The sequence below is a fragment of the Hylobates moloch genome, unplaced genomic scaffold, assembly GCF_009828535.3.
Source record: "Hylobates moloch isolate HMO894 unplaced genomic scaffold, HMol_V3 SCAFFOLD_15, whole genome shotgun sequence".
NCBI classification, from domain to species: domain Eukaryota; kingdom Metazoa; phylum Chordata; class Mammalia; order Primates; family Hylobatidae; genus Hylobates; species Hylobates moloch.
In genome coordinates, this window is record NW_026652290.1 from 12,068,847 (window position 1) to 12,094,284 (window position 25,438).

General features: G+C 43.7%; 1 protein-coding gene across 1 annotated transcript in view; it reads left to right on the forward strand.

Moving 5' to 3' along the window:
- PITPNC1 (phosphatidylinositol transfer protein cytoplasmic 1) overlaps positions 1-25,438 on the forward strand; it is a 320,302-nt gene that overhangs the window by 197,566 nt on the left and 97,298 nt on the right. Inside the window, exon 5 of the mRNA XM_032178375.2 lies at positions 2,402-2,473. Coding sequence (XP_032034266.1) covers positions 2,402-2,473 — 72 coding nt within the window. The remainder of the gene's footprint in view (positions 1-2,401; positions 2,474-25,438) is intronic.

Genomic DNA, 25,438 nt, shown 5'->3' on the forward strand with positions numbered 1-25,438 from the left:
CACATCTGGCTAATTCTTGTATTTTTAGTAAAGACGGGATTTCACCATGTTGGCCAGGCTGGTGTCAAACCCCTGACCTCAGGTGATATGCCTGCCTTGGTCTCCCAAAGTGCTGGGATTACAGGCATGAGCCACCATGCCTGGCCAAGTATTTGCATTTCTAACAATACTGGGCTGCTGGAGCTGGTCCAGAAACTCCTCTTTGAGAACCACTCAGTATGGTGAAGAGTATGGACACTGGGACCAGGCCACCTGGCTGCATGAGGCTGTAGGCCATTTACTTACCCCTCTCTGCACCTCCATCTCCTCATCTTTAAAGCAGGGGGGGATGGTAATAGTACCTCCTTCATGGGGTTGTTGCCAGGAATAAATGAGTGAGAGCGTCAGAGCATTTGTAGCAGTGTCTGGTATAGACAGTATACGAGTACTGGAAACACGTATAAGGGATCCAGCCTCTTGGGACTGTGACGCTATCAGGCCAAGTCTGGTTTCCCCAACACCCGCAGATCCCAGTGGAGTTGCTGGGTCATTTTGCCCATTAGCCATCAATCCCATCTCTGGTGGCCAAGAAAGTTAATGCCCAGCTTAGTGCTGGCCAGAGCGTGGTTACACCAACATCCATCAAAATTCTCTTCTCAAGCCGCCTTAACCCTTCACACTTGCTGAATGCATAGGACTTGACTCAGCGAGACTGGGACTGTAGGGCTGGGTTGCATTTGGGGTTTCTCTCCCTCGTGTGGACAAAGACAGGGGCTGCCTTTTCTGGTTCCGTTTCTACCCGTGGATGCTGTCTGCTCAATGCTGCCCAGTACTATACATTTTTAAAACATCATTTTATTAATATTTAACCCTCACAGTGTTGCTCTTAGGTAATAATTATTACTCCTGTTTTAACTCTGTTGGGGTTCAGAGAAGTTAAATGACTTATCCAAATTACATATTAAAAGCCAGGTCTCGGCCGGATGCAGTGGCTCATGCCTGTAATCTCAGCACTTTGGGAGGCCGAGGCGGGAGAATCGCATAAGGCCAGGAATTTGAGACCAGCCTGGGCAACATAGAGAGACCCTTGCCTCTACAAAAAAAATTTTAAAAATCAGCCAGGCATGGTGGCACACACCTGTAGCTGTAGTCCCAGCTACCTGGGAGGCTGAGGCGGGAGGATCTCTTGAGCCCGTAGGTCAAGGTTACAGTGAGCTGTGATCACACCACCGCACTCCAGCCTGGGTGACAAAGTAAGACTCTGTCTCAAAAATAAAAATAAAAAGAAGGCCGGGTGCCTGTAATCTGTAATCCCAGCACTATGGGAGGCCAAGGCAGGCAGATCTTTTGAGCTCAGGAGTTTGAGACCAGCCTGGCTAACATGGAGAAACCCTCTCTACTAAAAATACAAAAATTAGCCGGGCTACACGGGAGGCTAAGGCATGAGAATCACTTGAACCCAGGAGGTGGAGGGTGCAGTGAGCTGAGATCGTGCCACTGCACTCCAGCCTGGGCAACAGAGCAAGACCCTGTCTCAAAACAATAAAAAATAATAAAATTTAAAAATTAAAGACTTAAATTTAAAATTTAAAATAAATTTTTTAAAAAAATATTTTACTTTAAAAATAAATTTATGTTTTAAAAATTAAAACTAAAAGCCAGGTCTGTCTGACTTCAATAATCTATGATTTTAAAGTTCTACCCTTGCTAATGTTATATGAGCATTTATACAATGAGATTCAGGCTGGGTCCCCAGGAATCCAGCAATGGTAGCTGCTCCCCAAAAGTAAGCTCCCCAGAACTGGAACTGGCGTGATTTAGGGGTTTGCTTTTCTAAGGCTTATGCTAGGAGTCACAGAACATATTCCTTTTGGAAATGTCCTCTTCAGGGACTTGTCCCCTATTGCTGGTTAATTCTCTGTGGCCTGACCTCTGTCTGGATGAAACTGTGTTCATGGTCCTAAAGGCGGCTTTCCTTTGTCTGAATTTGGATATTGACTTAGTATCTTAACATTTCTGTGGCCGGGCGCGGTGGCTCACGCCTGTAATCCCAGCACTTTGGGAGGCCGAGGCGGGTGGATCACGAGGTCAGGAGATTGAGACCACGGTGAAACCCCGTCTCTACTAAAAATACAAAAAAAGTTAGCCGGGCATGTTGGCGGGCGCCTGTAGTCCCAGCTACTCTGGAGGCTGAGGCAGGAGAATGGCGTGAACCCGGGAGGCGGAGCTTGCAGTGAGCCGAGATCGCGCCACTGCACTCCAGCCTGGGCGACAGAGCGAGACTCCATCTCAAAAAAAAAAAAAATTTCTGCTCCAGGACGGTGCTCGCAACCAAATGGCCAGGAAAGTATTCAGAAGCTCCACTGAATATAGGAAGAGAGAAAAAATGTTATGCTAATAAAAGTTTGCTTTTCTCCCACAGTGTTCCTTTCTGCCGAAATTCTCCATTCATATAGAAACCAAGTATGAGGACAACAAAGGAAGCAATGACACCGTGAGTAGCCCCTCCTTCCGTGCTGCACTCACTTCTTGGGCTCTGAATATCACTGCACTTCTCGCAGCCCCTCTGTGACCAGGGCCAGCAGTGGGACCTGTGCCTGGGACCTCAGAGATGTTCTGGCCTTTGGCTTCTGAGGGTTATTTCCCTGGGACTTTTCCCTGGAATTCTTTTGTTGTCTAGCTTTTCTTTCGTCTCATTTTTATGTACTTTCCATGGTCCCCTGAGCAGAAGCCTCTGACCTGGGGTGATTGTCATGGAGGTGGAGAGGATGACAGTGCACTTGGAACTCCAAGATTTGGTTTCTCATCATTGGACGGAGTACACATCTTCTCAATGCCTATTAATATCTACTTCGGAAAGGGAATACAATCAAAGATATGTGTACACAGAAAAGGAAATACAGTCAGATGTATATGTGAGCAGAAAAGGAAATACAGGCCTGGTGCAGTGGCTCACGCCTGTAATCCCAGCACTCTGGGAGGCTGAGGCAGGCAGATCACCTGAGATCAGGAGTTCAAGACCAGCCTGGCCAACATGGCGAAACCCTGTCTCGACTAAAAATACAAAAATTAGCTGGGTGTGGTGCTGCATGCCAGTAATCCCAGCTACTTGGGAGGCTGAGGCAGGAGGATTGCTTGAACCTGGGAGGCAGAGGTTGCGCCACTGTACTTCAGCCTGGGCCACAGAGCGAGACTCCATCTCAAAACAATAAAAAAAAGAGAAAAGGAAATAGAATCAGATGTGTGTGTGCATACTGCATGCATGGTTACTTACACACATGCGGTATATGTATACACCCACACATCCTACCTTAAAATCAGGGGGTACCCCCACAAAATATTTACCTCCTGAGGCATTCTGACTTTTACTAAATTTCAGCCAAGTATTTTGCTTATTAGTGTTGGGTAAAACTCATCTTCTGACCTGGCTTTTACCCCCAGGCTCTTTCTGTTGGGGCAGTACATTTCTAACTTCTCTTTTCTTTGGGGGTGACTGTTTTGACCTACCAAAAGCATCACCTGAGAATAGGCTGTGGGTTCCCTCAGGACCCAATGAAAGGAAGAACCTGGATCTAGAAGCTTCAGGGCTTCCCCAGAGTTCATGGAACTTCCCAGAGGAGAGAAAAATAAAGCTGGCAGAAGTACTATCCTACCACTATGTTCAGGAACCCCATCATTCGTGTCTCCTTGAAGTGGCGGCCCAATGGGAAATGTTTAGGGTCATTTTCCTGTCACAGCCCGAAATCACAGGCGCGTTGCTGGCCAACTTCATCAAAACCATCATGTCTAAAACAGTGTCACACTGTGTTTAAACTTGAATCCTTGTAAAATAGTGATTTTTTTTTTTTTCTGATTAGAAAGCAGGCCGGGCGCGGTGGCTCACACCTGTAATCCTAGCATGTTGGGAGGCCAAGGCGGGCGGATTGTCCGAGCTCAGGGGTTTAAGACCAGCCTGGGTAACATGGCAAAACCCCATCTCTACTAAAAATACAAAAAATTAGCCGGGCGTGGTGGCGTATGCCTGTAATCCCAGCTACTCAGGAGGCTGAGGCAGGAGCATTACTTGAGCCTGGGAGGCAGAGGTTGCAGTGAGCCCAGATCGTGCCACTGCACTCCAGCTTGGCAACAGAGCGAGACTCTGTCTCAAAAAAAAAATAAAAAAGTTAATACATAGCTATTCAAACTTGGAGAATGCAAAAAGAAAGTATTGAAAAAAGAAAGGAAAAACCAATAGCAATCTCACAATTTAGAGATGACTTCTGTTAGCAATTTGGTTCATGTTGCAGATTATGGATACATTTATTTTTTAACCAATTCCTCCTGAATTGAATCATATAGTATGTTATTTTTAACATGCCATGAAGTATGCTTCCCCATAATGATTCTTCCTGGCTGTACCACCTTCCATATTTCAGTGTACTTCTTTATACAATTGCTGGTCACTGGATATTGAAGTAAGCTTGACTCTTTTCACGTAGCTGTGGACTCTCATGAAAAGGATAATAAAGTTCAGTTGCCTGAATTGCTTTTCCTGGCATAATGTGAAAATATGGGGGAATTTTTTTTTTCTTTATAAGACAGGGTCTCGCTCTGTCACCCAGGCTGAAGTGCAGTAGCACGATCTCAGGTCACTGCAGCCTCCACCTCCTGGGCTCAAGCGATCCTCCCACCTCAGCCCCCTTGAGTAGCTGGGACTACAGGCACATACCACCGTGCCCAGCTAATTTTTGTGGGTTTTTTAGAGACGTGGTTGCACTATGTTGCCTAGGCTGGTCTCGAACTCCTGGACTCAAGCAATCTGCCTGTCTTCCCCTCCCAAAGTGCTGGGATTACAAGCGTGAGCCACCATGCCTAGCTGGAAAAAAATTTTTTTAATATCTTTCAGTCTTTCCAAACAAATTTCCTTGCTTTCTCTCTTTTTCTCTATGCCTCTATCTCCATGAGTTCATTCAAAACAGCTCTCCATTTGAAGAGGTGTAGAGAGGCCAGGTGCTATGGCTCACACCTGTAATTCCAGCACTCTGGTAGGCTGTGGTGGACGGATCACCTGAGGTCAGGAGTTTGAGACCAGCCTGGGCAGCATGGTGAAACCCCATCTCTGCAAAATTAAAAAATTAGCCAGGCATGGTGGCACACACATCTGTGGTTCCAGCTACTTGGGAGGCTGCAGTGGGAGAATCGCTTGAGCCCAAGAGGTCAAGCCTGCAGTGAACCATGTTTGCACCTGTGCACTCCAGCTTGGGTGACAGAGTGACACCTAAAAATAAAAAAGAGGTGCAGAAGGGACACGTGGCCTCACTGTGATCCCTATAGATTGGTGGGACCACTGTAATCTGGTTTATCCTCTGCCCAGTTCAAATAGTCCCCAAAATTCATATAGTTATTATGTATTATTATATAGCCTTTTTTGGCAGGTGCTAAGGTTTTTTGACTACTCTCCTAGGAATTTAAAATAACAGGTTATCCACTTTACAATCAGGATCCAGGCCCACGCCAAGGGCCAGGCCCCTTTCAGACTTAGGCTGGCCTGCAAGAGAAGCACCAATCACCTATTCACTCTGTGCAATCCTTGGACAGAGTTTGCTTCCTCTAGGAGAAATCTCAGCTGTTGTAACCTCGCTTGCCTCCCTCTCCCCAGCATGTGGACTCTGGAACTGCCCAGGGGATCTGCTCCTTGTCTCCCTGTCATGGCACCCAACTTGCCCAAGCCCCAGTCCTGCCATCTTGTTACACTAAAGAGGCCCTAAATGTGTTTTTGGCCCAGTTCCCACCCCCTGCCCCCCAGGCTCTGCTTGACTCTGCTCCACGGACCCCAGGTCTTGCTCCTGAGGCCATTGGACCACATGGCCCAGCCCCACTTCATTAGACTTCTTTGCCAATTTGCCCTCCTCTGATTTACATATTCAGCGGCTGTTGGTTGTCCACAGGTTCAAAGTTGGTCCCAGAGAGGCAGAAAAGGAGCGTTGTGGCAAGGCACGGTGGCTCACGCCTGTAATCCCAGCACTTTGGGAGGCTGAGGTGGGTGGATACCTGAGGTCAGGAGTTCGAGACCAGCCTGGCCAACATGGCGAAACCCCATCTCTACTAAAAATAGAAAAATTAGCTGGGCCTGGTGGCGTGCACCTGTAATCCCAGCTACTCAGGAGGCTGAGGTTGGAGAATTGCTTGAACCCAGGAGGCAGAGGTTGCCGTGAGCAGAGATCGCGCCACTGCGCTCCAGCCTGGGCGACAACAGTGAAACTCTGTCTCAAAAAAAAAAAAAAAAAAAACAGAGGGCTGCATCTGTTTCCATTCATGCTTATTAATACTTCAAAATCTGAACATAAGACGTATATATTTATCTAACAGTTCTTTAATTACTAAACGCTAGCTTTATCTAGCCAGGGATTCAAAACTGGTGTTTTAAGCCAAGGCATGTGCTGGTGTGCTCTTTTTCTGTCCTGGGTTGAGTGTGGAGTTTTTGGTGGGAGGCAGAGTTGCTAAGGAAAGCAGTGCAGTAGTGGACAATTCTCTTGGCTCACCACGTTTCCAAACTATTTAATAAACTCAGTTCATTTCTTTGCACTTTCTGGGTGTACACTCTTATCATTCAGCTACCATCCTTCATACTGCTATCTGCACTGTTTCCTTCCCTACCTGCCAAAAATTTAATGAAATTGATGACGATAAGAAGCAATAATTAAATTGAAAGAGGCTACTGATAGTCATATGGATGATAGTGGTTGAATTGAGTACATGTTGTTATCCTATTATCAATTACCATATAAGTAATTTTTTGACGTGACCCAGTATCTAGTAAGAAAAAAATAGTGGCAGTATGAGTAAATATCTTCCTTGTTAAAAATAAAACCAGTATACGTATGATTGTGAAAACCTGCAAACTGTGATTACATTAACCAGGATGCAATGGGGAAGTTGTCTGAAATTGAGGCCCATTTATTTTATGCACATACTTATGAGAATTATTTGGGCCTTCATTAGTGCTAGGGGGGACGGCACCATGCCAAGGTAAGGTTCCATTGTTTATCCAAGGCCATAAATCTAGGCCTGCGAGAGTCCGTGCTTAGCACTGCCTGGTTCAGCTGAATGAGAGGCTGCTCATGTGGTGACGGCTGCCAGGTGACTGGTGTTCAATGGGGTTAATGGGGGCAGCCTTGCTACTTTACTTCCTCTTCCAAACAAAGCAGGCACCATTTAAAGCAGTGGTTCCCAGCCTTGGCTGCACATTGGACTCACCTGAGAAGTTTTAACAACTCATGCCTGGGTCCCAGCCCCTGGGATTTTTATTTAATGGGTCCTGGGCACAGGCTGGTCTAAACCAGCCAATGAGCATGAAGGACAGAACACTCCCTTCCAGAACACCGAATTCTCCAGCTGGGAGTGTGTGCAGTTTTAGAGTCTACCCTGAGGCTGAACCTGATATGTTCCCTTAGGAGACATTGGCTATGCTGTCCCCACCCCTGCAGTTCTCAATCACAACTGCCTATTAAAATCACCTGGGCCAGGCGGGGTGGCTCACACCTGTAATCCCAGCACTTTGGGAGGCCGAGGCAGGCGGGAGGATGGCTTGAGCTCAGGAGTTTGAGACCAGCCTGTCCAACATAGTGAAACCTCATCTCTACTAAAAATACAAAAATTAGGTGGGTGTGGTGGTGCATGTCTGTAATCCCAGCTACTAGGGAGGCTGAGGCAGGAGAATTGTTTGAACCCGGGTGGTGGAGGTTGCAGTGAGCCGAGATCACGCCACTGCACTCCAGCATGGGCAACAGAGTGAGACTCCTTCTCAAAAAAAAAAACAATCACCTGGAAAGCTTTAGCCATCACTGATGCTGCTGTCCCACCCCTGGACATTCTGATTTCATTAGTCTGAGGTGGGGTTGAGGCATTGGGATTATTTTTTTTTTTTTTTGAGATGGAGTCTCTCTCTGTCTCCCAGGCTGGAGTGCAGTGGCGCGATCTTAGCTCACTGCAAGCTCCGCCTCCTGGGTTCACGCTATTCTCCTGCCTCAGCCTCCAGAGTAGCTGGGACTACAGGCGCCCGCCACCATGCCCGGCTAATTGTGTGTGTGTGTGTGTGTGTGTGTTTAGTAGAGATGGAGTTTCACTGTGTTAGCCAGGATGGTCTCGATCTCCTGACCTCATGATCCGCCTGCCTTGGCTTCCCAAAGTGCTGGGATTACAGGTGTGAGCCACCATGCCCGGCCGGCATTGGGATTTTTTTTTTTTTTTTTTTTTGAGACGGAATCTCGCTCTGTCGCCCAGGCTGGAGTGCAGTGGCGCAATCTCGGCTCACTGCAAGCTCTGCCTCCCGGGTTCACGCCATTCTCCTGCCTCAGCCTCTCCGAGTAGCTGGGACTACAGGCGCCCGCCACCACGCCCGGCTAATTTTTTGTATTTTTAGTAGAGACGGGGTTTCACCGTGGTCTCGATCTCCTGACCTCGTGATCCGCCCGCCTCGGCCTCCCAAAGTGCTGGGATTGGGATTTTTACAGCTCCCCCAGGTGAATCTGAGGGGCAACAAGACTGAGAACTATAGATTTAAGGAAATAGTCCTATTTAAAACCAACACTTAGGAAACAAATGTCTTCACTTCTTTATACTCCTGGATATAGGACAGTTTACAAAAGGCATATATAAACTCCACTCCATTCCACTCCCACTCACACAACAAAAAGACCTGGGTAACATATGTATTCTCATTAGCCACATATCACCAAGGACATTATTTCTTGGCAAAGAAACTCTTCTGATAAAATGAAGAGAATGTCCAGTTTAGTTCCTGGAAACATGAAGCTCTGTGTTTCACAGAGGTCTCCTTGGAGGCTGCCTAAAAGAAGTGTCTGGAATGTATTTCATTTCTAGTTCCTCTGTGTGGTAATGAAAGAACACAAAGTTGTTCTTTGTGAAACAGAAAGATCAGTATTGAAGTTCCAGTTATCACCGTAAGCCTAAGGCTTGGTTTCTTTATTTAAAAAAAAAAATAGGATAAATAATGCTTCCATCAGGGTGTAGAGGATGCATAGAGGTTCGTTTACATGGAAGCACTTCATAAACTGTAAAGTGCCATGCAAATATGAGACATGATTACTGTGATGGCCACACCTCGGGATTAACTGCACTCATGATGATTTCCCAATGAGACTCTGATTTTGTCTCAAGTGTCAATAAACCATTTGCTGTTCAACAAGTTTTGAGCACCTACTATGTCCCAGGCATTAGGAGAAGGATCGGGGATGCAGCATTAAGACAAACCAGCCCTCCAGGCCAGGCGCAGTGGCTCACACCTGTAATCCCAGCACTTTGGGAGGCCGAAGCAGCCAGATCACCTGAGGTCGGGAGTTCGAGACCAGCCTGACCAACATGGAGAAACCCCATCTCTACTAAAAATACAAAAAATTAGCTGGGCATGGTGGTGCATGCCTGTAATTCCAGGTACTCGGCAGGCTGAGGCAGGAGAATCACTTAAACCTGGGAGGCAGAGATTGCAGTGAGCTGAGATCGTGCCATTGCACTCCAGACTGAGCAACAAGAGCGAAACTCCATCTCAGAAAAAAAAAAAAAAAAAAAAAACAGACAACCAACCAGCCCTCCATTAATCATGGAGTGGGGGAAGCGGATAATAGGCAAGTAAACAAACAAAAGAATTACAGCTGTTCTAAGTGCTAGGAAAGCTATAAACAGGCTAGAGGGAGCTCAGCCTGAGGCCATGTGGTCAGAAAGGCCCCTCGGAAGACACAAGTCCACTTGAGGCTTGAGTATGGGAAGGAGCCAGCCCTATGAGATATATGTTCCCCCACCCCAAATTCGTATGTGGAAGCTTTAGAATGTGACTGTGCATGGAGACAGGACCTTTAAAGAGGGGGTTAAGTTAAAATGAGGCCATTAGAGTGGGTCCTAATGCAGTCTGACTGGTGTTCATATAAGAAGAGAACACTTGGGCACATAAAGAGACTCTAGTCTGGGTGTGGTGGCTCACACCTGGAATCCCAGCACTTTGGGAGGCTGAGGCGGGTGGCTCGCTTAAGCTCAAGAGTCCAAGACCAGCCTGAGCAATGTGGCAAAACCCCATCTGTACATAAGAAATGCAAAAACTAGCCCGGTGTGGTGGCGCACACCTGTAGTCCCAGCTACTTAGGAGGCTGAGATGGAAGGATCACTTGAACCCAGGAAGCGGAGGTTTCGGTAAGTCAAGATGGTGCCACTGCACTCCAGCCTGGGTGACAGAGAGAGATGCTGTCTCAAAAACAAACAAACAGACTCTTTGGGTGCAACACGTGAAGACATAGGGAGAAGGCAGCCATCTGCAAGCCAAGGAGGAGGTCTCCGAAGAAATCAACCCTGCAGGCATGTTGATCTTGGACTTTCAGCCTCCAGAGCTGTGAGACAATTAATTAGATTCTGTTGTTTATGCCACCCAATCTGTGGTGTTCTATTATGGCTGACCCCACAAACTAATGGAGGGAGCAAAGGCCCTGGCCCCTGACACAGCCTCACATATTCCAGGAACTGTTGGAAAACCACTGGCTAGAGCATTAGGAGTGAGAGTAAGTAGACTGGCAGGAGCTGAGGTTGAATATGTAGTAGAAGCTAGATCACACAAGAGCTATGGGGCCATGGCAGAGTGTAGAATTCAGTGCAGTGGGAACTTATTCAAGGATTTTAAACAAAGGGGTGACAAGATATTTTTCGTGGAGTTTTTCTAAATTTTTTATTTTGGGATAATTTTAAATTTATACTAAAGTTGGCTGGGTACAGTGGCTCATTTTCCAGCACTTTGGGAGGCTGAAGCAGGCGGATTACCTGAGGTCAGGAGTTTGAGAAGACCAGCCTGGCCAACATGGCGAAACCCTGTTTCTACTTAAAAAAAAAAAAAAAAAAAAAAATAGCTGGGCGTGGTGGTGCATGCCTGTAATCCCTGCTACTCGGGAGGCTGAGGCAGAAGAATCACTTGAACCCGGGAGGTTGCAGTGAGCCTTAATTGTGCCACCGCACTCCAGCCTGGGCAACAAGAGCAAAACTCCGTCTCAGAAAAAAAAAAAAAAAAATTTATACTAAACTTGCAAAGATTGTGCACAGGGTTCTCAAATACCCTCTACCCAGTTTCCCCTTACCTACCCATGATTCCACTGCCGAAACTACAGATTTTATTCAGATTTTACCAGTTTTCCCAATAATGTACTTTTGCTTCTGTTCCAGAATCCAGATTAGGACACCCCATTACATTGGGTGATTTATGTTTTAAAATGTTTGCTCTGGCTGTTCTGTGGAGAATTAGTGAAAGGAAAGACTGGAAGCAGGGAGTCCAGTTGGTAGGCTATTGGAATGATCCACACCAAGATGGTGGTTTGAGCTGGAAAGATGGCAGAGGATAAAGAGGGAGGAAGGGATCTATTTTGAAAACAGAGTGACTTTCTGTTAGAATTGATGTGGGGCATGAGAGGGGAACAAAATAGGGATGATCTCAGGCTTTCTAGCTCTGCCTAGTGGCCCTGGGTAAGTGGTGGTGCCATTGCCATCATGGGAAACAGTGGAGGAGAAGCAGGTTCTGAGAAGAAAAGCAAGAGCGCCATTTAGACATGACGACTTTCAGATACCAATGAGACTTCCAAGTGGAAATGAGGGGTAAGAAGTTGGATATTGGCCAGGTGTGGTGGCTCTCGCCTGTAATCCCAGTGCTCTGGGAGGTCAAACCAGGAGGATCGCTTGCACCCAAGAGTTCAAGGCCAGCCTGGGCAACATGGTGAGATCCCGTCTCCACAAAAAAAAAAAAAAAAAAAAAAAAAAATTAATTAGCTGGACATGGTGGCGCACACCTGTCATCCCAGCTACTCAGGAGGCTGAGGTGGGAGGATCGCTTGAGCCCAGGAGGTCAAGGCTGCAGTGAACCATGATCAAGCCACCGTACTCCAGCCTGGGCAACAGAGCGAGACTCTGTCTCAAAAAAAGAAGAAGAAGAAGTTGGATATATATATGAATCTGGCATTCAGAGAGGGATGTGGGTCATGATTTTTATCTAGGGAGAGGAGTGACAGAAAAGAGAAGTTTCTAGATGCTCCAAGATAGAGATTGTCCAGGTCCTAAGAAGGACCTTCTGATGGCTTCCAGGTCCAGCTTCTCATTGTTTTCTTTATTCCTTGGTTAAGACTAATTTTCAGTCACTGGGCTGTGCTTGGTTTTAGGAAATAAACGATCTCAATTTAACCATAAAGATTTACTTAGAGAGATCTAATTTCTCCCCCTGGGTGCCTCCTTCGGGTAAATTGCATAAACATCTCAATGTCTTGACTGGGCTCAACTTGTGTGGCTTTGGAGAGAAACGTTCTCTTCCTGACTACAAGTAGCTTCCCCTGGAAATTACCAGCTGACAAATAGGGAATTTTATCATTTCAGGAGAGCTGTATTTATTGAGGCTTGCTATGACAATAGTCATCATGAAGTTTATTTTCTTTCTTTTTTATTTTTTGAAATGGAGTCTCACTCTGACACCCAGGCTGGAGTGCAGTGGTGTGATCTCACCTCACTGCAATCTCTACCTCCCAGGTTCAAACGATTCTCTTGACTCAGCCTCCCCGTGTAGCTGGGACTACAGATGTGCGCCACCACACCCAGCTAATGTTTATATTTTTAGTAGAGACGGGATTTCACCACGTTGGCCACGCTGATCTCGAACTCCTGACCTCAATTGATCTTCCCGCCTCGGCCTCCCAAAGTGCTGGGATTACAGGCGTGAGCCACCATGCCCAGCCGTGAAGTTTGTTTTCTAATTAGCATAGTAGTCCCTGCTTCTCCAAGGTTTCACTTTCTGCAGTTTTAGCTCCCTGCAGTCAAATGCGGTCCAAAAATATTAAATGGAAAATTCCAGAAAAGAACAATGCATAAGTTTTAAATTGCATGCTGTTTTGAGGAGCAACATGAAATCTCGTACCGTCCTGCCCCACCCCACCCAGGGCACAAAGCCTCCCTTCGTCCGTCAACTCTGCTCTGTATATGCTACATGTCTGTTACTTAGTAGCTGTCTTGGTTATCACATCAAAAAAAAAACAATAGAGCGTATATAGAGTTTGGTACTATCTGGCATCCAGTGGGAGTCTCAGAATATATCCCCCTCGGCCAAGGTCGGGGACAACTGCATTTGTATTTGTAACTCCAAGAGGACAACATAGATGGATGGATGTTAACAATTTCAAAAGGTACTAAAATTAATTTGTAAAGCAGGAGTGCCAGTGGGAACTGCAGAATCCATATTTACAGGTCTCTGGAGCTGATTATCTCTTCCTTAAATGGCTTCTAATTGAGGATTACAGAAAGAAAAAAAGCACTTGCTTTATTTTTAGACGTGATCTCTGATGTCTTCAACTTTTATCGTTCTGTTTTTAACCTTAGATTATTATAACCAGCCACCTACAAAATCTGCAATGTTCTCTAATAAGTCAGCACCTGTTAAAAAGGAGGTTGCACAAAACACTCCCATTTGCAGTTTGGAAGGATTATGATCTACTTTGGTCTGTGAAGTGGAAAGTCAATGTTCTTATTCAATCTGTGTCTAATGGTATCATTTTGAGGACAATGGAAAACAGATCATGTTTGATTCCTTAAGATGTGGCCACTGCTATTTGTGGTACCATTTGTGATCTGAGAGCTGCATGTAAAAAAACACATGAGCAAAAAGAATATCCAGCACACGAGGGCTCGCTTTCTGATTCTCAGAGGTATAGTGACAACACAGCTTACCTCTGTATTCAAAGAAGCTAGAACTTACCCCTGATAATCATTAGTAGAAGACAGCTTAAAGTAGTGTCTGCTTTCTGGCTAGGCCTGGTTCACAGGTGCTGTGATAAATTCACAAAGACCTGCCTACTCTGATGTGCTAGTATCAAGGGTGAGGGAGACAGTTAACCAAACTGGTCAAAAGCATTGTCAGCAAAGACCTGGTGCTGAATCATGTTGGGAAATTGGAATTTGGAGCTAGAGAGGCAATACCAAGTATCAAGGTCTGAATGTCTACTTTGTAACCACTGTAGTAATAATTGACTCAAAAAAAAAAAGCCATCAATGGATGCTAAGACCATTGAGCAAAACAAGTATTGGCTACAGGATATATCACCACCAATGCTGGGCGTGGTAGCTCACACCTGTAATCTCAGTACTTTGGGAAGCCAAAGTAGGTGGATGATCTGAGGTCAGAGTTCGAGACCAGCCTGGCCAACATGGTGAAACCCCATCTCTACTAAAAATACAAAAAATAGCCAGACATCATGGCACATGCCTGTAATCCCAGCTACTCGGGAGGCTGAAGCAGGAGAATCTCCTGAACCCAGGAGGTGGAGGTTGCAGTGAGCCGAGATCATGCCACTGCACTCTAGCCTGGGTGACAGAGTAAGACTCCGTCTCAAAAGGAAAGGAAAGGAAAGGAAGAAGGAAATGAAGACAAGAGGGAAAAAGAAAGACATGCAGAGAGGACAAACCAGAAAATGAGATTGGCTACCTACGGGGGGCGGAGGGGGGGTGTGTGGAAACAGGGTGGAGATGGACAGAGAAGCACTACCTCTGGGAGTATACCTTTTTGAATCATTCAACTTTTGAAATCATGTTAATGTTTTCCCCACTCAAAAATAATGAAACCAAATCAACAGGGATTAGGCAGGGGGTTGGTGGGGTGGAAGATACTAAAATAGAATTAAAACAGAAATAAATGAACCTAACTGTATTTTAAAAGAAATAAAATAGCCACACTGAAAAGGAGAGAAAAAGACCTTTCCCAAGGAATTCTCAATTACACAGCACTTTGACTATATATCCTCAGTCGGAAGACCATAAGAATTGTAAACAAATATTGAATTCTAAGTAATAAGTTTGTTTCTTACTGTAGTATGGGCTAATAGTACTGAAACTATTTTTTGTGTAATGTAAGTTTGAACAAATACACAACCCTAGGGCCTACCTATAGAAGAAAATCACCATTTGCAACTATCATAATAGTAATTGATTTAACAGTAAACATCATTGAATGCTAAAACTAGTGTGTGAAAAGTTTGATAAGGAACAGGATATTTACACAGACTAAGAGTATTTCTCTGCAAGTGACTTATTAATGGAAAATAGAAATAGAAATAATTTTACGATAGACAGCCGGGCACAGTGGCTCACACCTGTAATCCCAGCACTTTAGCAAGCTGAGGTGGGTGGATCACCTGAAGTCAGGAGTTGGAGACCACGGTGAAACCCCATCTCTACTAAAAATACAAAAAGATTAGCTGGGTGTGGTGGCGGGCACCTGTAATCCCAGCTACTGGGGAGGCTGAGGCAGGAGAATCACTTGAACATGGGAGGTGGAGGTTGCACTGAGCCAAGTCTGCGCCATTGCACTCCAGCCTGGGCAACAAGAGCGAAACTCTGTCTCAAAAAAAAAAAAAAAGAAAGAAATAATTTTACAATAGACAAACCTGGTGTATACCACCTTAACCAAATGTCTGTAACGTTATCAATCCTGGAACAAACTAGCATCAGAAATGATATGATGTCCTGAAAAAGACACATCACCTCTGTGGTGTTCTTGTCAAAAACAAACAAACAAAAAACCCATAAGCTAAATCTAATCATAAGGAAACTTTACACAAACTCAGATTGATGGGATTCTATAAAATAGCTGGCCTGTACTCTCCAAAATTGTTGAGGTCATGAAAGACAAAGAAAGGCTGATGAATTATTTTAGATTAAAGAAGACTAAAGAGACGAGACAACTAAATGCAGTGTGATCCTGTACTGGAACCTAAACTGAAGAAAAAGAGCCCAAAGGATATTACTGGGTAATCGGCAAAATTTAAATAGGGACTGAGGATTAGATAATAGTATTATATCAATGTTAAACTTCCTGATTTTGATCGTTGTTTTGTAATTAGGTGAGAGACTGTCTTTGTTCTTAGGAAATACACCCTGAAATATCTAGAGGTCAAGGGACATATCTGCAACGTTTTCTCAAATGTGAAAGACAAAGCAAAAGAAGCAAATGTTAACGGTTGGAGAATCTGGGTAAAGGGTGTTCAGGGATTTTCTGATATTTCTTGATTTTTTTTGATATTCTTGCAGTGTTTTGACATGTTTGACATTATATTAAGATTTAAAGTCACAATTATTTATTGATTTAAAAATTTTTTTGGGAGACAGGGTCTTGCTGTGTCACCAAGGCTGGAGTGCAGTGGCACCATCACGGCGTACTGCAGCCTCAACCTCCCAGGCTGAAGCAATCCTCCCACCTCAGTCTTCTTAGTAGCTGGGACTACAGGAGCGCATCACCATGCCCAGCTAATTTTTTTTTTTTTTTTTTGTAGAGATGGGCATCTCGCTGTGTTGCCCATGCTGGTCTTGAACTCCTGGGCTCAAATGATCCTCCCACCCCAGCCTCCCAAAGTGCTGGCATTATAGGAGTGAGTCACCACACCCAGCACAATGATTTTTTAAAATTAAAATTGAAACAGCAAAAAATGGTATAAGGAATGTAACTAAAGATAAAAGAATTTTGTTACAGGCAGACAGTGTGTCTAAATTGAAAACCTAAGAGAATTTACAAATTATCTTAAATAGAATACTAAATAGTTAAAATGATATTAAAATGATTATGTTCAGAAGAGTTATTGGCTATCAGATCAACTTACAAATATCAATGATATTCCATATATAAGTAATAATTAGAAAATATTAATCCCATTATTGGTAGCAACGCAACTTTAAGGTACCCAAGAACAAATCTAACTTTTCTAGACAAAATTATTATTAAAGGACCTAACGAAGACCTGAACCAATTATAAATACTCCATGTGCATGGATCAAAAGACTAAATACTGTAAAGAAATAAGTGATTTCCTAAATCAGTCTCCAAATTAAATGTAATTCCAATCAACATCTCAACAGGAATGTCATAAATTGTAAAATCGGATGGAAAAATAAAAGTCAAAAGACAGCTGAGACAAATTTTGAACAAAGAACAAAGAGGTGAAGTTCATCATATCTGATAACAAAATCATATGAAAGAATGTGGTATTTGCACAAAGACAGAAATAAACATAAGCTGATCATGTGAATTTGATACATAATAGGTAATGTGTCTCCAATCAGTGGGAAGGAAAGATAACTTTCTCAGTAAATGACATTAAGTGAGTTGACATTTCATAGGGCAAACTAAAATAATAGGCTGGGCACAGTGGCTCACGCCTGTAATCCCAGCACTTTGGGAGGCCAAGGCAAGAGGATCACTTGAGTCCAGGAGTTCAAGGCCAGCCTGGGCAACATAGCTAGACCCCATCTCTACAAACAATAAAAAATAATTAGCCAGGCATGGTGATGCAGGCCTGTAGCTCCAGCTACTTGTGAGACTGAGGCAGGAGGATCACTTGAGCCTGGGAGGTCAAAACTGCAGTGAGTCATGATGGCGCTTCTACACTCACATCTGGGCAACAGAGAAAGACCCTGTCTCAAGAAAAAAAGAAAGAAAAGAATAGATCCCTACCTCACTCCATATTCAAAAATAAACTCCAAAAGCGTTTACCAACCTGACCATGGAAACCATTAAAATCATTTAAGAATATCTTATTTATGGATGCAGATGCATTTATATGTTACATAAAATACAAAGTTTATTTTAAAATGTGGACTAAGTTCACAATAAATTTATGATAGCTGTCAACCAGGTGTGGAAGAGGAAGGGATTTCAACTATAAGTGTGACATTTTCTCTCTTTTTTTTTAAGTAGGGACAGAATCAGAATCAAACATGACAAAATAATTACATATGTTTGAGTGGTGGATAGTGGCTGTTTTTTGGCTTTTTGGTTTTTTGTTTTTTTTTTAGATGGAGTCACCCTTTGTCACCCAGGCTGGAGTGCAGTGGTGTGATCTTGGCTCACTGCAACCTCTGCCTCCAGGTTTCAAGCGACTCTCCTGCCTCAGCCTCCCAAGTATCTGGGATTATAGGTGCATGCCACCACACTATGCTAATTTTTAAATTTTTAGTAGAGACGGGGTTTCACCATGTTGGCCAGGCTGGTCTCGAACTCCTGGGCTCAAGCAATCTGCCCTCCTCGACCTCCTAAAGTGCTGAGATTACAGGCGTGAGCCATGTTTTTTATATGATTTTGTATATTCTTCTTGATATTGGTCTTTTGAGTTTTGAAAAAGAAAATATTCATCTGAGTCTTCTGTTCCATGAAACTCAAACGTCTTTAATTCTTTGTGATCCATTGTTAGCCTCACTCACTGGCTCTGCAGTTGTTTCCCAAATGTTTGGCTCCTTTCCCCCCTCATAATTACTGTGGGAATACAGTGTACGTCACTTAAAAAAAATAAGGCACAGCTTTGCTGTTTATTTACCTAGAGCTTTGTGTTTATGTTTGTTGAGTCCAGTGGTTGGTGCCTTGGTGAGTGGATTGCTCATGACAGAGGATGGACAGCAATCTTGTATCGTGGAGCATTTTGGTGGAGAACACTTGAGGAATCTGCCAAAAGCTAGTAGCTGGTCAGGCCCAGTTAGTAGGATTCTGTACTAGAATCAGAGAAATCACCAGCCTTCGACCAAATAGGGTTCAAAGCAGGGCTCTGCAGCCGAGTGATAACAGGACTTCGCTGTTCTGAACTTCCCCAGCTGTGTAAAGGGGAAAATGGCACCCACTTCAAGAGAGAATTGGGAGGATGCAGTGAGATGCTGCATGTCAAATGCTTCATAAACTATAGTTCTCTTTTCTCTTTCACTTCAGTTATACCTCATGGGAACCACTTCAGAGTGGACTCTTGGAGATCCACAAATGGGGAACTCAGTGTAACTTGGGGAGTCCTTTTGGAGGGAAAGTACCAAGTTCTCACGTTTCTGAAGTCTGCAGTCCCTATTCCTTTTTCACCACCCAGAGGCATCCTCAGACATGAGTTGATAAGTCACGTCTCCAGGGGCTTTTGAGTTCACTTTTTCAAAGTGGAGAAAGGAGTGGTTACTGGTGCGAGCAGCAGACCCTCTGCCTCGTGGCCTCCCGCCTGGAGGTTGGGGATTCTGGTTTCGGACACAGTCCTTCCTTGGGTTTTACTCATCTGTAAGGGATCCTGCTTGGCACAGCTCTGTTCCAGGAGGTGAGAGCCATCTATGCTGTTGTTCTAAGTTAATCATCAACAGAACCATGGCAGAATGGAGAAAGGATGAAGACTGTAGGCACTAGAGTCAAACCAGGTGTCTTTGAATCCCAAGTCAACTCCTTAGCAGCTAGTTAAGGCATGTTGCTTCACTTCCATGTGCCCCTGTCAAATGAGTAGCATGATAGTTCCCACTCATAGGGTACTTGTGAGGATTAAGTGTTTTAAGCCTGAAAAGTGCACAGGATAGAGCTTGGTACACATTTTAGACATTCAGCATGTTTTAACACGGCCATTGTTTTTCATGTTTTAACAACTTTACAAATGAAACACATATTAGAGTTGATGGCATGTTACAATTACAAGTGGCAGCATTTTTTCTTTTTCGGTGGTATAGTTGGTGGCATCTTAGAATCAATGAATTAATTCAGCATGATATCGCCTTTTGCATAGGATATTGAGATGTACATCCTAAGTGCATTTCAGTACTGAATAGTGTTTGCATATCAAATGTGAACACTGAACTGAATTCTGCCAAAGTCAAGTCATTGAATAATAAGCTATTCAGTTGTTCAGGCCTGGAAGGTTGTTTGTTAACTTTTTCCAGGGCACTGGCTGGCTTCCTAGTAATGCAAATGACTTGATAGAACTCTGAAAAGGGAACCATTGAATCTTCTTCCCCTTGAACGTTCAGAGTCATCATCTTTATAAAATGGATTTCTTACTAAAAATCCCTGGATGCCATCTATCTGATATACCTTCAAGGACAAAGTCTCAGCTAGTATTTTAGTTTAGTTTTTTTTTTTTTTTTTTAATGTGGGGCAAGGGGATAATAGGAGCTGAGCTTACAGAAAAGAAGTTAATGATTTCCAATGGACATGATTTCAAAGCAATTTCTGCCTTTCGATGCACTGAAATCATTGCTTCCATCTGCTGCCCTACTTGTACACAGGCTCTGCTTTTTAACCATGCAGTGTGTCAGCTGTTGCCCACCAAATTCTGCACTTGATCTTCTGAGACTGATGGCGATTCTCACTGAATAATATTAAGCTATTAAATCACATTTAAATCCTATTTCTCCACTAATACCTATTGAAGGCCTGTTTATATTCCATCAGATTTTTATGGCCATTTGGTACATAAATTTGTTAAATATAAACTTTATGGAGCTTCATCTGAAAATGTTTCCTCTTGTTCCCAGTCCTGTAAAGAGATGGTCATAAATACCTTTGGACTATGCAAACCATTATCTAGAGTAATTTTAATTATCTTTAGCTATGCCAATCAGATGATTAATAAATAGATGTTGAAAAGCATCAGCAAAATGCCATCATGGAAGAGATACTCAGGGGCAAAACCAAATAATTGACCATTTGGTGCTGAAACGTTTTATTGTCATTCCTACCAAGGTTCAGAAATCTATCATGAGATTGGGTTTGTTATGAACTCAACATCACCTTGGTTGGGATGTCAAAACTAGAGTGAAATATTGAAATGAAATATGAAACATATTAAGGAACGTCCTCGAGAATGAAGGACACTGGAAAGACTGAATTTTCTAGTAACTTAATTTTGATCTATGGGTGAAGCTTTGTTTTCAGCACCCAGCTATATTTGCTTAGAACCATCTGGGTCTCTTGGAATACATAATGTTAAACCAGATACACTAGTTGTACATGTGGTATGCCTTTATCAGGGGCTTTTGGTAACAGTTTAAAATAGAAAAAAAAGTATTGCTTTAAAAAAAAAGTGATCCTGTGGTACTCACGGGTGACAACATTCTGCTTTAGCTAAGAGTTTACATAACTGCATACTGTTCCCTTCCCTATTTCTTTTTTGTTGTTGTTGCTGTTGTTGTTTTTTGTTTTTTTTTTTCTTTTGAGATAGAGTCTCGCTCTGTCGTCCAGGCTGGAGTGCAGTGGCGCCATCTTGGCTCACTGCAACCTCTGCCTCCTAGGTTCAATCGATTCTCCTGCCTCAGCCTCCTGAGTAGCTGGGATTACAGGTGTGAGCCACCACGCCTGGCTTGAGAGATGGAAGATCAGACTTGATTTGCTCATGTTGTTCCTAACCTTTATTCTAAACTGATAAAAATGTAAAGTCATCTGGTTTCAAGACCGACTGTTCCCTTGGGTGTTCCTTAATTCCCTAGAGGCTGAGTAAATTCTTATGGTTTAAAGTCTCTTCCCCCTTGATTTTCTATACTCCCTTGGGTTTGTTTTTAAAATGATAGTGTTCTGAACCAATTTTTTTTTTTCTTTTTGAGACAGGGTCTTCCTCTATCTCCCAGGCCGTAGTGCAGTGGCACAATTTCAGCTCACTGCAACCTCCACCTCCTGGGCTCAAGTGATCTTCTCACCTCAGCCTCCCAAGTAACTGGGACTATAGGCACTTGCCACCATGCTCGCCTCACTTTTTAATTTTTGAAGTCTTTCTATATGGCCCAGGCTGATCTTGAGCCCCTGGGCTCAAGTGATGCCTCCACCTGGGCCTCCCCAACTGCTGGGATTATAGGCATGAGCCACCATGCCTGGCCCCAAATAATTTATATAAGCCATTTATCGTAGTTCCTGACATATCATAGATGTTTAGTAAATATCAATTATCTTCCTCAGGCCGAGCATGGTGGCTCACGCCTGTAATCCCTGCACTTTGGGAGGCCAAAGTGGGTATCTTGAAGTCAGGAATTCGAGACCAGCCTGGCCAACATGACGAAACCCCGTCTCCACTAAAAATACAAAAATTAGCCAGGTGCGGTGGTACACACCTGTAATCACAGCTACTCAGGAGGCTGAGGCAGGAAAATCACTTGAATACAGGAGGTGGAGGTTGCAGTGAGCTGAGATCGTGCCACTGTACTCCAGCCTAGGCGACAGAGTGAGTGAGACTCCATCTCAACAAAAAAAGAAAAAGAAAAAACCGGTTATCTTCCTCAATCCCTTTGTGTTAACTTCCTAGTGGAAATTTGAGACGTCCTTTATTTTACATTTAAAAGATAGGATGCTTTTAATGGTGCCTTAATTCATTGTACAAGAAACATTTGTTAAACATCTATTCGGCACCAGGGGTTGTCAGCTGGTGGAGGGGACGGGTACTCTCATTGCAAGACAATGGGGTAGGCTCTATGGAGAACACGTGCTAGAGGGTGAGAATGGGTAGATAGGCAAGATCGTGATGCGGGGAGAGACTGGTAGAGAACACAGGAGATTTTTGCAGTAGATCACATGATAGAGAATGCAGCCCAAGATGTAAAGCAGTGACAGTAGAAATAGAGAGGAGAGGCTGGGTGCGGTGGCCCATGCCTGTAATCCCGGCACTTTGGGAGGCCAAGGCAGGCGGATCACGAGGTCAGGAGATCAAGACTATCCTGGCCAACATGGTGAAACCCCATCTCTACTAAAAATACAAAAATTAGCTGGGAGTGGTGGCGTGTGCCTGTAATTCCAGGTACTTGGGAGGCTGAGGCAGGAGAATCGCTTGAACCAGGGAGTCAGAGGTTGCAGTGAGCCAAGATCACACCACTGCACTCCAGCCTGGTGACAGAGTGAGACTCCGTCTCAAAAAAAAAAAAAAAAAAAAAAAAAAAAAAAAAAGAAAAGAAAAGAAACATAGAGGAGAGAATTAGGAAGAGAGAGAGAGATTGGTGCCTAGTTAGGATGGAGCAATTGGCTCAGCGGTCTGGGATAATTCAGGTTTTTGTAACGAATGGGTGTTAGTGCTACCAACTAAGACAAGGAACTTTTTTTAAGTGGTTTAGGAGATGCCATGGTGCACCTCACCCCAAATTCCTATGTTAAAATCCTAATCCCCGCAAGGTGGTGGCATTAGGAGGTGAAGCTTTTGAAGGTGCTTAGGTCTTAAGGGCCCCAGAGAGACCCCTTAGGTCTTAAGGGTCCCAGATAGACCCCTTGTCCCTTCTACCATGTGAGGACACAACTAGAAGTTGCTATCTGCCCAGGCACGGTGGCTCATACCTGTAATCCTAGCACTTTGGGAGGCCAAGGCAGGCATATCATCTGAGGTCAGGAGTTCAAGATCAGCCTGGCCAACATGGTGAAACCCCATCTCTACAAAAAAATATTAAAAAATTAGCTGGGCATGGTGGCAGGCACGTGTAATCCCAGCTACTTGGGGAGCTGAGGCAGGAGAATTGCTTGAACCTGAGAGGTGGAGGTTGCAGTGAGCCGAGATCACGCCATTCCACTCCAGCCTGGGCGACAAGAGTGAAACTCTATCTCAAAGAACAAAAAGAAGGTGCTATCTATGATCCAGGAAGTGGGCCCTCACTTGATGCCAAATCTGCCTCGATCTTGGACTTCTCAGCCCCCCAAAACTATAAGAAATAATTTTTTTTTTTTTTTTTTTTTTTTTTTTTACCATGTTGTCCAGGCTGGTCTTGAACTCCTGACCTCAGGTGATCCACCCACCTCGGCCTCACAGAGTGCTGGGATTACAGGCATGAGCCACTGTGCCTAGCTAAGAAATAAATTTCTTTTGTTCACACACTACTCAGTTTATGGCATTTTTTAATAGCAGCCCAAACAAACTGAGACAGGTGAGGTTGATGAATTCAGTTTTTGTCCAGTTCAGTTTGAAGTACTCATGGAAAACTTAGTGAAATAACCGGTAGGGAATTTGGTATATAAATCCAAAGCCGAGACCTAGAGATACAGATTTGGAAGTCATAAAGGTAGTTTTGAAAGCATGAGAACAGAGGATAATTACCCAAAGGATACATGAGGGATAAAATGAAAAGAAGGGCAAGGATGGAACCTGGGGGAATATTGACATTTAACGGGAGGGAAATGGAAGAGCATCTCATAAAGATGGATGAGAAAGGAGCGCTCTGAGAGTTAGAAGGAGAATCGGGATGCTTGGGAGTCACAAAGGCCCAGGAAAGTGAGAACACCAAGGAAGAAATTGTCACCAATAACAGCAACAGAGTTCCGTGAACACAGCATTTAAAAGGTCCTGTGAGAATGAGCAGTAAGGTCACTGGTGACCTTTATGAAAACGAGAGACATGGTGGAGTTAGAAGCCAGCTTGCAGTATCCTTTGATGCTTGGCTGTAGAAGGAAGGAAAAGAATTGGATCAGAAGGGGACTTAGAGTGGAAGGGAGAAGCGTTTGCAAGATTTCCCGTCTCTGTGGAAAAGAAGTTCATGTTCGGATGTATCTCCTCTGTTCCAAACGCATAGCAGTGACAGATAAAATACAAAGAGAGAAAGCCAAAGTGATATAGCTGGACTCGTGGATCAAAAACTCAGAAGGATGAGGGTAGCCTGGATTGACTGGAATCCGGGTCTTGGGGGGCAGGCAGGTATTGATGTAGGTCTTTTATGGCAATAGGACTAAAAGTACTCAGTGCAAGCTGGGGGACCAGAGCCAGGCTCACTGTTTGAAAAAAGAGGCTGGAGTAGGCCTCCCCACACTCTTCATTCTTTCAAGTGAAAGGAACCTGAAAAGAATCCGCTGTATCTAATGCCTGGGCCATGGCTTACAGCAGTGGTTCTGCACTTAGAAGGCAACTGTAAAACCTAGAGATTGGCGTGAGGAGTTAGGAAGTGAGGTGGAGAAAAATAGAGCAGCAACAGTGACAACAACAACAAAGCCTCCCACTCAAAAACAACCCCACAAATCTAACATTAATAAAGACAGCCAAGGTATCAACAGTCAGAATGTAAATTTACTGCCAAAGAAAATAACTTTGTAGATAGACCTGATTAAAATAGTATATTCGGGCTGCTCAGAGGGAAAAGTAAAGGAATAATGTTCATTTTAAAAGAATAAGAAATTAGGAACCAAAAAAGAAACAAGAACAGAGGATTTGAAAAAGAACCAGTTTGAAATTCAGGGACTGAATCATTGAAATGAAATCTAAGTGGATAAGATAAACTAGGCTAGATACAACTGAAGAGATAATTAGTGAATTGGAAGGTATTAATAGTATTGAGAAATACAACCCATTTCATAGTACAGAAATACAAAGAATTTTTTAAATACATAGTTAAATTAGGGAGAAAGAATGAGAGTTGCCATATAGTTAACTCATAGGAGCAGAAAAATATTAGGTTGGTGCAAAAGTAATTGCGATTTTTGCCGTTTTAATGCAATTGCTTTTGCACCAACCATACAATGGAGGAAATAACAGAAAAGCAGTATTTGAAACAATAAAGGCTGAGAATTTTCTAGAATTGAAGAGAGACATAAATCCTTACATCAATGTATATTTGAGTAATAACAATAATGGTAAACACTTATTTAGCCCTTATGTTCCAGACACTCTTCTATATGCTTTCTATGTATTAACTCATTAACCCTCTAATATCGCTTGGATAAGAGTAATTTACA